Source organism: Nuphar pumila, chromosome 17 (genome assembly GCF_984573655.1).
Source record: "Nuphar pumila chromosome 17, dmNupPumi1.hap1.1, whole genome shotgun sequence".
NCBI lineage: Eukaryota > Viridiplantae > Streptophyta > Magnoliopsida > Nymphaeales > Nymphaeaceae > Nuphar > Nuphar pumila.
The window spans coordinates 77,494,032-77,509,339 of record NC_143265.1 but is presented as its reverse complement, the minus strand read 5'-3'; the positions used below and the strand labels follow the sequence as shown (position 1 = coordinate 77,509,339).

General features: G+C 37.7%; 1 protein-coding gene across 1 annotated transcript; it reads left to right on the top strand.

The window, feature by feature from the left end:
* The first annotated feature begins 557 nt into the window (after window positions 1-557).
* LOC149812327 (putative mitochondrial adenine nucleotide transporter BTL3) lies at window positions 558-13,686 on the top strand. Its single transcript, XM_089992860.1, has 4 exons — window positions 558-1,171; window positions 5,478-5,781; window positions 6,937-7,407; window positions 13,167-13,686. The coding sequence occupies exons 1-4, from the start codon at window positions 714-716 to the stop codon at window positions 13,233-13,235; spliced, it is 1,302 nt and encodes a 433-aa protein (XP_089848986.1). The 5' UTR covers window positions 558-713; the 3' UTR covers window positions 13,236-13,686.
* The last annotated feature ends 1,622 nt before the right edge of the window (window positions 13,687-15,308 follow it).

Sequence of the window (15,308 nt, the reverse complement as noted above, 5' to 3'; positions counted from 1 at the left end):
GGCAATTATGTAAGCGCATAAAAAAAAACATAAAAATCAATATAAATTTGGGGGTGGGAGAGGAAGCAAATAAGAAATGACATGAATACAAGCATAAACCCATATAAAATGAGCAAGTAAGTTTGTTATAAAAAAATATAATTTTTTAATATGAAAAACAAAAAAAAAATTAGGGCAAAACAAGTGGGATGTGACAAGAAGCAAGAGGAAAATACCAAGAAAGCTAAAAAAAATTGATTTTGAAAATGAATTGAAAAAAATAACATATTTTTAAGTAAAAAACCATAATTTAGGAGTTGATTTCTAGTATTCTGGCAATGTTGATTTGCCCAACATATCCATAAGGTCAGACTTGACAAAAATAACCTTACCTCATTAGTTCCAGGCTTCCAGCAAAGGCTTCATGGATCATGGAGCAGTGACGGCCTCTGTATGACGCGTGTCAATCACATGACAGCGTTAGTGAAGCCAGCCGCCTGTCACTGTGGGGCCATGGATCTCACCTTACCCGCGAGGGTAGCCAATGCTATCCCAGTTATACCTTCCCCTCTGGATTGCTAAACACAGCAAGAAAAGAGAGAGAAGCAAAATCGATGGAAGCCAAGGCGAGCACCAGCAATCCACTTGCCCAATCTCGTCGCAATGGCGCCCCAAAGCCCCACCCATTCTCAATCTCCCTTCTCCCTCGCTCTTCCTCGCTTGCTAGATAGCGAATGGACCCAGCGTTCCCCGCACCACCCACCAACATGACGCCGGGATTGAGGGGAGATCGCAGCTCGGAGAATGTGGAGTTGGGTCGTCTTCACCTCGGTGGGTTGTTTCTCGAACCGTCTGTTTCTGCGGCGTTCTTTGCCTCCGTTTCGAGCAGCAAACGGGACTCTGTGGAGCTCTGGCGATGCCTGAAACCGGTGGTTTCCTTGCGTTTCTCGAGGGATTCCCGGAGCGGAAGGAGGTGGGGAGGGGATGGGGTGTTTCTCTCTGTGGGTGTTTCGATTAAGGAGTCAGGGGAGCGTTTGGGGCAGAAAGGAGAGAGGGGTGATTTGGAGGTGGGGATTCTCGAGAGGGAGAGGAAGGAGGCGGGGGAAGCCTGGCGAGTTCGGTTCAGAAGGTCGGGCGCGGCTAATACCACGAAGCATCTCTGGGCGGGAGCAGTGGCTGCGATGATATCTAGGTGGGGTTTTGGTTCTAGTTTTGAAGTTTTTCTTGAATTTGGGTTTGTACATGTAGTGGTGGTTGCTTATTGTTTTCTTGGAGACAATTCTGAGTCATTCGTTTGTATTAATAATAATAATAATAATAATAATAATAATAATAATATTAATAATAATAATAGTAATAATAATAATAATAATATTATTATTATTATTATTATTATCATTTACGGTGGTGGGTGATGTGGATTCTTTCTACAATAATTTTTATGTGGTTTGCTATCGTGTTCATGAATTATTTGTTCTGAGAGTTATTAATTATTCAAACGAGGTACAGTTATTAGAAACTAAAAAAGTTTTTTTAACCGTTATACGTTGTGTTATTTCTCTTGAACTGTTGGTATCACTTCTTAATGTTTTTTCTTAGTGTTCGTTTGTTTGTTTTTTATTCTTTGTTGGTGTTCTATGTTCTTTCTGAATCCTGGTAACCTTTTGTTATTTTTCTTGAATTATTTATCGTAAAAGGTCGGCAATTATTCTATCAAGATTATTCTTTTTCGGTATTTTGAAAATCTTTCTCATCTTCTGGTGTTTAGATTTTTTTTGTGGAACAACTGGTGTGACTAATTTAATGCTCTTGATTATTTTTCATGTTCTAACAAATAATAATACAACAACAACAAGTCAACAACAAGTACGCCTTCATCCCAAAATAATTGGGGTCGGCGATATGAACCAAAAAAGGAAATCATTATGGGTCTTCCACATGAATCCTTCTCCTCCAATCATTTTTATCCAATGCCATGTCCTTGGTGAGGTTCAAAGCATTCATATCCTTTCCTATCACCTCCATCCATGTCTTCCTAGGCCTACCCCGACCTCTTTTAACTAATATATTTTCCCATTTCTCCATCCTTCTAACTGGAGCATCATTAGGCCTTCGCCGAATATGTCCAAACCACCGTAAACGATTCTCTCTCATCTTATTTTCAATGGGTGCAACGCCTACCTTCTTACGTATCTCCTCGTTCCGAATCTTATCTTTTATTGTATTTCCACACATCCATCTCAGCATACGCATCTCAGCTACACTCATTTTTTGAATATGATGTCTCTTGGCAGCCCAACATTCCGTACATATAGTAAAGCAAGCCTAATAGTCGTCCTATAAAACTTTCCCTTCAACCGCAATGGCATTCTACGATCGCACAACACTCCAGTTGCACTTTTCCATTTCATCCACCCAACCTTTATCCTATGATTTACATCTCCATCAATTTTTCCATACTTTTGAATGATAGATCTCAAATACTTGAAACAATCATCCACCGGTATTTCTTGCTCACCAAGCTTCACTACACTCTCATCATTACTTCGTTGCTTACTAAACCGACATTCCATGTATTCTGTCTTACTCTTACTCAACTTAAAACCTCTTGCTTCCAATGTCTGTCTCCATAATTCTAACTTAGCATTAACCCCAACTCTAGACTCATCAATCAAAACAATATCATCAGCAAACAACATACACCACGTCACATTTTCTTGAATTGATCTCGTAAGCTCATCCATCACTATAGCAAATAGGAAAGGGCTTAAAGCAGATCCTTGATGTAACCCAACCGTTATAGGAAAATTGGTTGTCACCCCTCCACAAGTGCGGACATTGGTTACTACTCCTTCATACATATCTTTAATTATTTTAATGTACTTGAGAGAAACACCTTTCTTCATCATTGTCCACCAGAGAACGTCCCTAGGTACTCTATCGTATGCCTTCTCTAAATCAATAAAAACCATATGCAAATCTTTATTCTTCTCTCTATTTCTCTCGATAAGTTGTCTAAGAAGATGTATAGCTTCCATAGTTGATCTTCCAAACATAAAACCAAATTGATTCTCCGATATCATGACAACCTTCCTCAACCTAGACTCAATCACCCTCTCCCAAAGTTTCATAGTATGACTCATGAGTTTTATACCACGATAGTTTGTGCAATCTTGTATATCACCCTTATTTTTATATAGAGGCACCAAAGTACTCTTCCTCCACTCATTAGGCATCTTATTTGTCCGCCAAATCTTGTTAAAAAGATTTGTCAACCATTCTAAACCTTTCTCTCCCAAGCATTTCCAAGCCTCGATAGGAATACCATCTGGGCCAACCGCCCTTCTTGATTTCATTTTCTTCAAAGCCTCTGCAATTTCTTTCTTTTGAATCTTGCGCATGAAGTCACGATTCATCTCATGAAAAGGAATAGAGAAGTCTCCAAGATCCTGAGCATGACTTTCATTAAATAGCTTATCAAAATAATTTTTTCATCTCTTCTTAATCTCCTCATCTTTGACTAAAACCCTTTCTGTTTCATCTTTGATACGTCTAACCATACCCAAATCCCTCGATTTCCTATCTCTCATCTTTGCAAGCCTATAAATATCCTTCTCGCCTTCTTTGGTATCCAACTTGTCATAAACCTCCTTATATACCTTATCCCTAGCGTTCCGAACTACTTTTTTAGCTTCCTTCTTTGCTATCATATACTTCTCCAAATTCTCCTTATCACGACTCTTACTTAGATTTTTATAACACTCTCTTTTAACCTTAATAGCTAATTTGACATCCTCGTTCCACCACGATGTATCCTTACCTAGCGGTGCACCGCCTTTAGACTCACCCAATACCTTCTTAGCCACCCTTCTCATGCCACCCGCTATCTTATTCCACATTGATTTTGAATCCTCCTCGAGACACCAATCCGCTTCCTTAACTACCTGCTCTACAAACATTCCTTGTTTAGCTCCTTCCAGTGCCCACCACTTAATTCTAGGATCTATCCTATGTCTATCCCTTTTGTTGCATTGTCTAATTCTAAGATCTAAAATTAAGACTCTATGTTGTGTAGCTACACTTTCTCCCGGTATAACCTTACAATCGATGCAACAACCCCTATCTCTTTTTCTAAGTAGGAAAAAATCTATCTGACTCGTATTAACCCCACTTTTAAATGTTACTAAGTGAGACTCCCTCTTCCTAAACCAAGTGTTTGCTAAGATCATATCATAGGACAAACCAAAATCTAAAATCCTTTCTCCACTTTCGTTTCTTTCTCCTATACCATAGCCTCCATGGATACTCTCAAAACCATCCCTACTAATGCCTACATGCCCATTAAGGTCACCGCCGATAAAAAACCTTTCTCCATAAGATATCCCTTGTACTACTCCATCTAAATCTTCCCAAAATTGACGCTTAATGGAATCATCTAAACCTACTTCAGGAGCATAAACACTAATAATATTAATAATATATGTACCTAATACTAATTTAATAAGTAAAATCCTATCACCCTTCCTACGGACCTCAACTACATTATCTATAAACTCACGACTCATAACAATCCCTACTCCATTCCTATTCCTATTTATTCCTGTATACCAAATCTTATATCCCCAAGGTTCTATCAGTTTTGCTTTCTCACCTACCCATTTGGTCTCTTGTAGACATAAAATATCAATCTTTCTCCTACACATAACATCTACTAACTCTACCAACTTACCAGTTAAAGACCCTATGTTCCAAGAGGCTAACCTAAGTTTATGGTCTTGGACTAACTTCTTTACCCCCACCCGTCCAACAAAGTGAGGGAACCCTTGCCTATTTGACACCACACCCGGGCGCCGGTGTGACGCGTTGCTTCCGGGCGACGACCTAGCAACCCTTGCCCATTTATCACTGCCTCCGGGCCTATAGAGTACAACGCATCGCTCAGTAGGGAACGCCCCAACCAAATTCTCATATTGGTTCATATTCATAGGGTATGACTAAGTTTTTATGCTGGCTGTCACAGGCCTACCGCAACCCTCCTCCTTTATCCGGGCTTGGGACCGGCAGTGTATAACTAAACAGTTATACACAGGCGGAGTTTCTAACAAATAATAATAATATTTAAATTCTGTTTTGGATAAAAAACGGCCATGCTTTTAACTATTGGGGTTGCCTTCGGTTGAAAAATTAATGTGGGGAAATTGTTTGATATTTTTCTTATAAGTGCTGGTGTTGGAATTATTATTTTCATGTTTTTTAGATTATCTTAATTTTATTTATCCCATTCTAAAAACCCAATATTAGAAAATAAAAGTTCCAGAATTTTAATTTCTATTATCTTGCTTATCCAGGATTCCAGATAACATGGTCTATCCAAACAGGCCCTAAGTATGGAGAAAAGAATGATTTAAAGCATGGGGGTTGTGGGTAGTTGGGCGCTATTGGATTTTTTGGTGGCATTCATTATTAACATCTATTCATTTGTTTCTTCTTATTATCAGAACGTTTTTAGCTCCCCTTGAGAGACTGAAGCTTGAGTACATTGTTCGTGGTGAAAAGAAGAATCTTTTTGAACTTATTAAGAAAATTGCAGAGTCTCAAGGTTTAAGAGGCTTTTGGAAGGGAAACTTTGTTAATATTCTGCGTACAGCACCATTTAAGGCAGTGAACTTTTATGCATATGATACTTACAGAAAGCAACTTATGAAATTGACCCGCCATGAAGAAATCACAAACTTTGAGAGGTTCGTAGCAGGTGCAGCTGCAGGGATGACTGCAACAGTGCTTTGCATACCCATGGATACGGTAAGCACCAAGATCTAACATACTTTTGGCTTTTCATGGACTAGATAATTATGGTTGAATAATGATTTTCAGCTCTTTAAACAAAATCTTGTAGGTTCATTTTGAAGCAGATGTCTGAGTTGTGCTATTATCTATTCATTTAGTAGTATCTCTTTTGTTGAAATATTGATTTTTGAAGGTGTCTGAGTTTGTTTCATGCTCTTTCATATGAAAGAGGTTCCCTTTCATAGGAAATAGGGCCTCTTTCCTACAAAGGGTGAAACAAAGATGTCTATGAGAAATATAGGGACCCACATAATAAATGCCAAAAAGAAGCTTCCCTGTCAAAATGGGTTCATGCCTCCCCACCCTGGGAAGCACCTCCCCTCCAAAATGGCTCTTTCAAAGGAAAGAGGCTTCCCTTGAGTGGGAGTGTAACAAATGCCCCATAATGTTTCCTGTCTTTCTTGTTTCTCTACTTGCTGTTTATATTTTCATGTCTATCTTTCTCTCTAAAAAAAAAGTCCATGTCTATCAAATAATATTGAAGAATGTATCATATTGAAGCTGCTTCACTGTGACATATGAAAAAGTTTGTTTAGACACCCAACAAACCTGTTATATATCAGATGACAGAGACAATATAGCTCATTGTCCTTCAACAATGAAGCATTTGTTTCTTACATACCTCAAGTTTTTTCTCTTGATTTTTATCACATAGTTTGAACCTGAGCTGCATTTTTGTAAAGCCTGATAGTAAAAAAATTTCCCTTTTTGCTGAAAGGATGTGCAAAATAGCGTTTTTATCAACATCACCACAGCGAAGACGATGGGAACTTGTTGTTTATGATAGTTGCATATACTTTCTGTGCTGTCATTCTTTTTAGAGGACTGGTTTAATCAATGGAAGTTTTTATTTCATCCCCTGCAAATTTCACATTACTTCCATCATTGGTACCCACTTCACAAATCATTTCAAATTAAGGTCATCGGTTCTAACTTTTGCTTCTCATTCTAGAAACTTTGGTTTTAACAAGGAGTTTAAGTGGATTGATTAGATTTCACAGAAGCAGTGCTAAAGATGAACATAGTGGAGATTAGTTAACTGACTACTTGGTGCGCCCTGTTTCATGAACATGATATTGTGTTAATGTCACTGGTTCTCAATCTCTGCAGATCCGAACAAAGTTGGTGGCTCCAGGTGGTGAAGCACTGGGTGGGGTGATTGGTGCATTCTATCACATGGTCCAGACTGAAGGCTTTTTCTCACTATATAAAGGCCTAGCACCATCGATTATAAGCATGGCACCTTCTGGTGCAGTTTTCTATGGCGTGTATGATATACTAAAATCTGCTTATTTGCATTCTCCTGAAGGGAAAACAAGGCTTATGCTAATGAGGCAGCAAGATGACCAAGAACTCAGTGCTTTAGACCAGCTTGAGCTGGGTCCATTGCGGACTCTCTTGCATGGTGCCATTGCTGGTGCATGTACTGAGGTTGTGACCTATCCTTTTGAGGTAGTGCGGAGACGGCTTCAAATGCAAGTCCAGGCAAAAAGAATGAGTGCATTGGCTACTTGCGTCAAAATTATTGATCAAGGTGGCATTCCAGCACTTTATGCAGGTCTAGTTCCAAGCTTACTGCAGGTATATTCAAATTCTATTTTTTTAACAATTTTATTTTATTTTATTCACACAATATGCTAAAAAAAGTGCTTCATGTTTTCTGTTAAGATATATCATTTGTATTATCATGTGTATGTGTTGAGAGTCATATTGTGTAATATGGGTGTTGTATTTGTATTAGTGCTACCCTTTTTTCTAGTGAATGTATGCATTCTTAGGGGTATTTATGTAACATAAGAAAGAGGTGAGGTCAAATCATTTTGTCCTCTAGTGCTGTTAAGGTTGGTCAACCCATATAGAATTCTTCTTTTGAGAGTTAATGAAGTTTCTTGAGTTTTCCTCTCTTCTCCCATCTCTTCTTCTTTGTTCTAGCTTCCTTCTTGATTTCAATATGGTATGGGAGCCATATTAAAATCCCAAGAGTGCTGTGTGGAAAAACTGTTGAGCGAAAGAAGCTTCATTCGGATAGACTGTGTTTGGACCCACCTCGGATTGCACGCCCAGCTGCTGATGTCAGAACAGCCATCGAGTTTTTGGTAGACTGAGGTTGGATTTCATTAGTTCTTGGTTTTTGTGACTGATTGAATCAAGAATTTTGATGATTGGATGAAATCTCAATTTTCTGTGAATTTCCTCGTATTTTCTGAAAAATCGATGAACAATACCCTGAATGCAGAATTTTCGTGATTCTGAAGCTATCACTGGATTTTGCTTTCCCAAATGAGTTCTAATCTTGTCATTTTTGTGTGTGTGATGGATTAGAACTGATCTGGAGGATTGTTTCGATGTTTGGCTGCAGTTTTGATGATAAATTTGGGTTCTTAGTTCAGGCGGTAACCCATTTTCTATAGTTTTTCCTTGTTTCGACCAGCATTTTGTGTTGGGTTGCTGGAGATTTGATAAATCTCAGTTACTGTTGGGTATGTAGTGTTGTGCTTACTGTTTGGATGTTTATGGCACGATATTGGTTCGACTGTTGAGGTTTTGATAACTCAGTTTCTGTTGGGTATATATTGCTGTGTTTGCTGTTTGTGCACACTTTGGGGCTTTATCTGGTTGTTCATGGTTGCTTTTGTGAAGATATTGATAGAACAATATTGGTTCTGTGTATCGGTGGTCTTATTGTGCTCTCTTTCTGCTGGTAGTATGATATACAACACCTTTGGTACTCTCTTTGCTGTTGAGTGTTTTGTGTGCAGCATATAACTTGTAGTTGGAGGTTTGTTTAAGTATGGAGAAAGAGAATATACAAATCATTTTTGTGAAGTTTGATGGGATAAACTTTGCCTACTGGGCCGAGTTCACGAGGACTGTTATTAAGGGGTATGGATATATTGGGTTCTTGGATGGGACAAAGTCAAGCCCAAGCAAGGAGATGGCAACTATGAGACGAATATTGTAGACTGGGAGAGGGACAATGCCAAAGTGAAGTCATGTCTTTTGGGCTCTGTGGAGCATAATATTTCAGTGAATATTATGAAATATGAAAATGCCAAAGATGCATTGGCATATTTGAAGTAAGTTTATGAACAATCTAATTGGGCAAAGAGATACCAATTAGAGCAGAAATTGAAGTCCTTGAGGCAGGGAAATGAGCCCATTCATAACTTTTATGCTAGTTTTCAACAGGCATCAAATGCCTTTACTTCTATGATGGCCATTTCTAAGTATGATAAATGTAGTGAATGTGTGGAATGTAAGAATTGAGATGTAGAGGCCAGGGACGAGGAGCATGTGATCTGCATCCTAAATTTGATAGTGTACGTAACAATATCTTGCATTGATTCTTTCTCCCTACATTGGTTCAGACCTTAGTGAGCTTCTTGCATAGGAGACTAAGCTCAAGTCTCTCAGCAGTCAGACTCACCAGAGAATGTGCTAGCCGTAACTCGCTAGTTTGGGGGTAGAGGTGGAGGTTGATCTAAGAGGTTGGTCTAGTGGAGGTCTTGGAGACAATGGGCTCCATCCAGAAGTTTTGGGCACATGAATACTTTCCGTGTTCAAGAAGAAGAAAGGTGGGGTGGTGGCTGTCTCTACTAAGGAAGAGAGCTTCAAAACTAAGATTGGCCTATCAGATGTGAGTAACATTGGTCCTCAGACTGGAGTATCTTTTATGCAGTCCTACTGAGCTTGTAAGTAGTGATCAACACCAGTTATTGGACTGCCCCCTCTACCTCTGGCCCTTCTTCCTCTAATACTGCTTATGCACGTATTATTGGTAGTTCTCATTGATTGGTTGATAGACGTAGGGGCATCCTGTCATATGACAGTTCATGAGTCCATTCTAACTGTTTGTTGTCCCTTCAGTGGTGTATTTCGCATTACCGATGGGTCTTCTATAGAAAATTCTTAAGTTGGTACTATCTTTTCTAGTTTTTTTTTTCCTGAAAGCAAACTTAATGTCTCTCAAGTTTATCATGTTTCATCCTTAGCCATTAATCTCATTTCTGTTGGTCAAATAATAAAATTTAATTGTGATGTTACCTTTTCCCCTGTCGACTATGTTGTGCAAGATTAACTATCAGGGATAGGATTGGATTTGGCCATAAGAATGGTGACTTGTACTATCTGGATCGGTTGGATACGAGCAAGCAAAGGAGATGTGAAGTGGCTTTGGAAGCAACTATTCTAGATGAGTCCCTTTTGTGACATTGAAGACTAAAACATATATCTAGCTCTAGGTTGCAATACTTAGTTACTTTGGGATATTTAGGAGATTTGAAGTTTGTTGTTTTTTATCATGTTCAGAATTGTAAAAGTTGTAGGTTGCCAAAGGGTCATGCTTTGCTATTTGGTCTGAGAGAGAATCAGAGAATCCATTTGATCTTGTACACTCGGATGTACGAGAACTATCTCTTGTCTTGTCTAAGGGTGGTTCATCATATTTTGTTACCTTTATAGGCAATTGTACTAGATTTACTTCATGAGAAATATAAATGAATTGTTTGACATTTTGAACAAATTTTGTGTTATAGTTGAAAATCAATTCTCTGTTGTAATTAAAGTTATTCATACTAACTCTGGTGTAGAGTATATTAGTGGTATGTTTGAAAGTTTCTTGTTGGGCAAAGGAATCGAGCATCAGAAGCCTTGTCCTTATGCTCCTGAGCAAAATGGTGTGGCAGAGAGGAAAAATAAACATATTTTAGAGACCACTAGAGCACTACTTTTTGATGAGAATGCACCTTAAGAGTATTGGGTAGATGCAGTTTGTATGACGACATATCAGATCAAATGTCGTCAAGTGCTCTTAAAGGTATATCTCCATTTCAAAGGTTATATGGATTTGTGCCTAATTATAACATGATAAAAGTCTTTGAATGTACTTGTTTTGTTTTGTTGCCTAGTAGCTACACATATAAGCTTTCACCACGATAAAAAAAAAGGTTACTTCTTGGGATTCTCTCATGGACAAAAGGGATATAAGTGTTATGATCTAGTAGAAAAACATGTATATATTTCTAGGCATGTGGTTTTTCATGAGGATACATCCTATTTTAGTAAACTTGAACATAAGGAAAACGACACTAGCTATGTCACATAGGTGTGGGTGTGGATGCGGCACTTTAAAAAAACTTGGGTGCAGGGGTGCATGGAGGGTGTGTGTATATATATATATATATATAATTTTTAACAATTTTAAGTTAACACTAATAAAATAAAAACAATTATCTTATCATCAATTCATCATGCATAAATTCATGCAATAAATCAAATTAACAATCTACAATTGTTATTCCTCATCAATAAAAAATAACACCAAACTTTAGAGGTGCATATATATATATATATATATATATATATATATATATATATATATATATAGTATTAGATAAAACTGGACTTAGTTAGGCTTAAGTGAATCTACTTTTGGACAACCTCAGTGTGGTTGACTTCACCTGACACAAAGAAAGCCGTGTCCAAGTGTCACACCCGCATGAGTCTGTGTTACATAGGACACTAGTGATTTCTCCTTCTTAATACGGTTTCTTGAGACAAAAGAGGTGAAAATGAATGCAAGAGTTCAGGGTGAAATGACTGAAGGGGAAGGTGGTAGGTTTGGTCTATTCTACTCCAAAAGGCAAGACAATGTGATGTAAATGCCTTTTCTGGAGTAGATAGAATAAGAGGAAACAAGAAATTCGTGTGTGCAGGTTGATAAGAGCTCTGTATGGACTCAAACAGGCACCACGTTTTGGTTTGAGAAGTTTAACAATGCGGTAAAATCTCTAGTTTTTGAGCAGTTATTATGACCCTGAGTTGTTTGTATCCTTTTAAGTATGAGAAATGCATATTGCTTTTGTATGTTGATGATATAATCATCACTGGAGATGATGCGCAGAAAATTGTCGATGCCAGGAAAAGTGTAGCTACCATATTTGAGACAAAAGATCTGAAATATTTGAAGTATTTCCTAGGTTTGGAAGTAGTATACTCAAGAAGAGGGCTCTATCTGTCTCAACATAAGTATGCAACAGATCTAGTGATGAAGGCTAGACTTGTAGATGACTGTAGGAAAGTGACTACTCCTATGGAAGCAAATGTCAGATTAAGAGCCACAAATGGTGAGAAACTTGAAGATCCTGTGTTCTATAGGCAACTTGTGGGTAATTTGATATACGTAACTATCAATAGACTTGACATCACATATGCAATGTATGCAGTTAGTCAGTTTATGAATGCCCCCTCCTCAGTTCATCTGACAGTTGTGCTCATTGGTACGTGCGAGACACTATGCAGTTTGACATGTTTTTTTAGGTGTTGTGATTCAGATTTTGGAGGATCAACCAAGGATCATCTTTCAATTACCGATTTATGTGTTTTTCTTGGTAGTTCCTTGATATTTTGGACGATTAAGAAACAACGTGTTGCTTTGTCTAGTCTATTGCTGAGGTAAAATACAGAGTCATGACAAAGCTTACTGTAGAAATCATTTGGATAAGATGCCTTCTCAAAGAGCTTGGAGTAGAGATTTGTGGACGTACCTCCTTATATTGTGACAACATGAGTGCAATTTATATTGCTAAAAATCTGGAATTTCTCAAAAGAACCAAGCATATTGAGATAAATTGTCATTTTACAAGGAAAACTTATAAAGCTAAAGTTATTTCATTAGAGCATGTGAGCTCAAAGGAGCAAGTTGCTGATATATTGACCAAAAGTTTGTCTCATTCACTTGAAGCCCTTTCTTTCCGAACTTGAGATGATTCTGTTAGCATTATCTCAAGTTTGAGGGAGAGTGTTGAGAAGTGTAATATCCTAATGTATCATGTGTATGTGAGGTAAGGTCAAAGCATTTTGTCATCTAGTGCTTTTAGGGTTGGTCGACCCATATAGCGTTGTAATTCTTCTTTTGAGAGCTAATGAAGTTTCTTGAGTTTTCCTCTCCTCCCTTCTCTTATTCTTTGTTCTAGCTTCCTTCTTGATTTCAATATATATATATATATATATATATATATATATATATATATATATATATATATATATATATATATATATATATATATTAGGTTATAACGATGGGGCTTTTGTTGGGTATTACTGTCAAGTATTAGTTTTGGAGCACACATGGGGCTTCGATTTTAGCATAGGGTTCTCATGAAACTGACAAAATCCTTTGATTAGTGTTCCAAGTTTGGAGAAATTGGATGTCTATTAGATACAGCAAAATTTTCCTGTGCCTCCCTAACTTTGATTTTTCTAATATGTTGAATTTGCTTTTTATTTATGAATGTTCCTATGGTCTTTTCTTTGAGTATTTCCTTTAAATCAATTTTCAGGTTTTACCATCTGCTGCGATCAGTTACTTCATGTATGAATTCATGAAGATAGTCCTGAAAGTAGAGTAATTTTGACTTCACTGCCAGTAAATTCTTAGCAAGCCCGCTTCATCTTAGCCTTGGGTTCTGGTATAATTTTCATCAGAGCCATCTCATAATTTGGTAATTCGTTTGTGGGGAGCGAATCTTGCCCTTGCTTATGCAATTGATGCTGGATTGAAAGGGATGTGAGAAGAATAAACTCAGAAAGTCGACATCACTCTCATGTACTACAATTTTTGTTGCATATATGCAGAATTTTTCATGTAAATGATTACTTTTTACCCCATTCGGTGGTTAACAGCTTCCCGATGCCATCTGCTAGTCTTGGTATATAGGGTCCTTGCATACAACTTCTGTCATTAATCAGCATGGTTATTTATTCTTCAATCCATTGTTGAGAATATTGAACTGTTAGGATCTTATTTTGGCCTCATGGAGGTTTATTATAACAAAATATGCGTGATGACTTTTTCAATGATAGGAAGTGATTCTGGCACCATAACAAAAATGATTCCAGGTGACTTGATGGCTTTGAAAATTCTGAAAATACATGCCCACATGTGGGACTGGGAAATGAGATGACCAGCTCGCTTTGCAGCTTGGCTCAGCAACCCTAGCTATGAGTCAGCTCGTATCCGAACCTAGTATGAACAGGGGAAGCTCGGTTCAGCTCAGCTTAATTATCATCCTAGTCGGTTTTAACTGAGGTGAAGATGTGGGCAGTTGGGTAGTTGTTTAGATTGTTACATAGGTAATTTTGAGTTTCACCCTTCTTGGAAAAAGGCCCTGACAGGATGGTAAGCATATCACAGTGGTAACAGCTCTAGAGCTAGAAATATTTGAGTGTCATAGTGGTTAGAGTTAGACACACTCACAACAGATAGAGATTACAGTTGCAAGAATGGTAGTCTTAAGCATGCATTTTATTACTTTTTAATAATATTTCAATGAAACCTCATTTCTTAATATTAAAATATCAATATATTTTTTTATTAAAAATTTAAAGAATCCATGTCCTCATGTACTGTTTTTCAAAAAAAAAAAAAAACTTGCGCACCAAACCTTCATCACATGTTGGGCCATGCCCGTATCTTTGTGATATAGATCACAATCCGTTAACGATATCATGGAAGTAATTTTATCTTTTACAATGATTTTCATTTTTTTACTTTAAATTCACCATGATTTTCCTAAGAATTCTAAAAAACAAGCTAAAATATCTGCTGAGAACACCCGAAATCAAAATTCATCACACTGATTATGATGTACTGGCTTTCTGCCGTCAACAAAGATCAACTCGAAGATGGTGCTTGGCAAGTGTTACTTTTGAATCACAGTGCAGTTTGACTTCAAAACTTCTGGCCGTGTTGGGGAGCCCCATCACTGCGACGTATTATCTTAAGTGCTTAAGCGGGGTTCCTAGCCTCAGACTTTTATGCCATCGGCATAACAAAGGTAGGTATGGCAGGCTGAGCCAGCACGACCAGGTCTTGGTGCCTGGTGCGGTTTCTTCAGGTTATAAAAAATATATATTAAAAGCTAAAAAGAGATTTTTAAGCTTCCCAGGTCTTCGTGCCAGGTGCGGTTTCTTCGGGTTATAAAAAATATATATTAAAAGCTAAAAACAGATTTTTAAGCTTCCCTTTAAGGTTTGTTTGGATGCAAATCCAGAAGTTTAATTTTCTGGTTTTCTGTCTTCTGAATTTTTAAAACTTCAGTTTTTTTTACAGTTCTAGAAAAATGCAGTGTTCGGATGCACTTCAAAATCTGGAAAAAAATATACAGAATTCAATTTTCCCTTGTTTGCATGTTTAATTGAATCTCTCTCACACTCTCTTTCTCTGCACAAGAGTGTGTGCACGCAGGTGATATTTTCTTGTTGATTAGTGCTTGGCAGTCAAGACTGTTTAACTTTCTGTCCAAAATTTCATTACTACAAGGTCTTCCCATGAGGACACTGGATTATAGGATAGCAAAACAGTTTTATACCCTGTAACAAGCAAGTAAAAAAAACGAGATGGCTCACATTCATGAAACCATTCAAAGCCACCAACAGTGGGCTTTACTTGTTTAGACAAGTAATCAAACAGTTAGTATGCA

Excerpts from the sequence above, each read along its gene's own strand:
- LOC149812327 (XM_089992860.1), top strand. The coding sequence starts at position 714 with ATGGACCCAGCGTTCCCCGCACCACCCACCAACATGACGCCGGGATTG. Across the intron at positions 5,782-6,936 it reads TTTGCATACCCATGGATACG|ATCCGAACAAAGTTGGTGGC; the intron begins GTAAGCACCAAG and ends CAATCTCTGCAG. Across the intron at positions 7,408-13,166 it reads TAGTTCCAAGCTTACTGCAG|GTTTTACCATCTGCTGCGAT; the intron begins GTATATTCAAAT and ends ATCAATTTTCAG.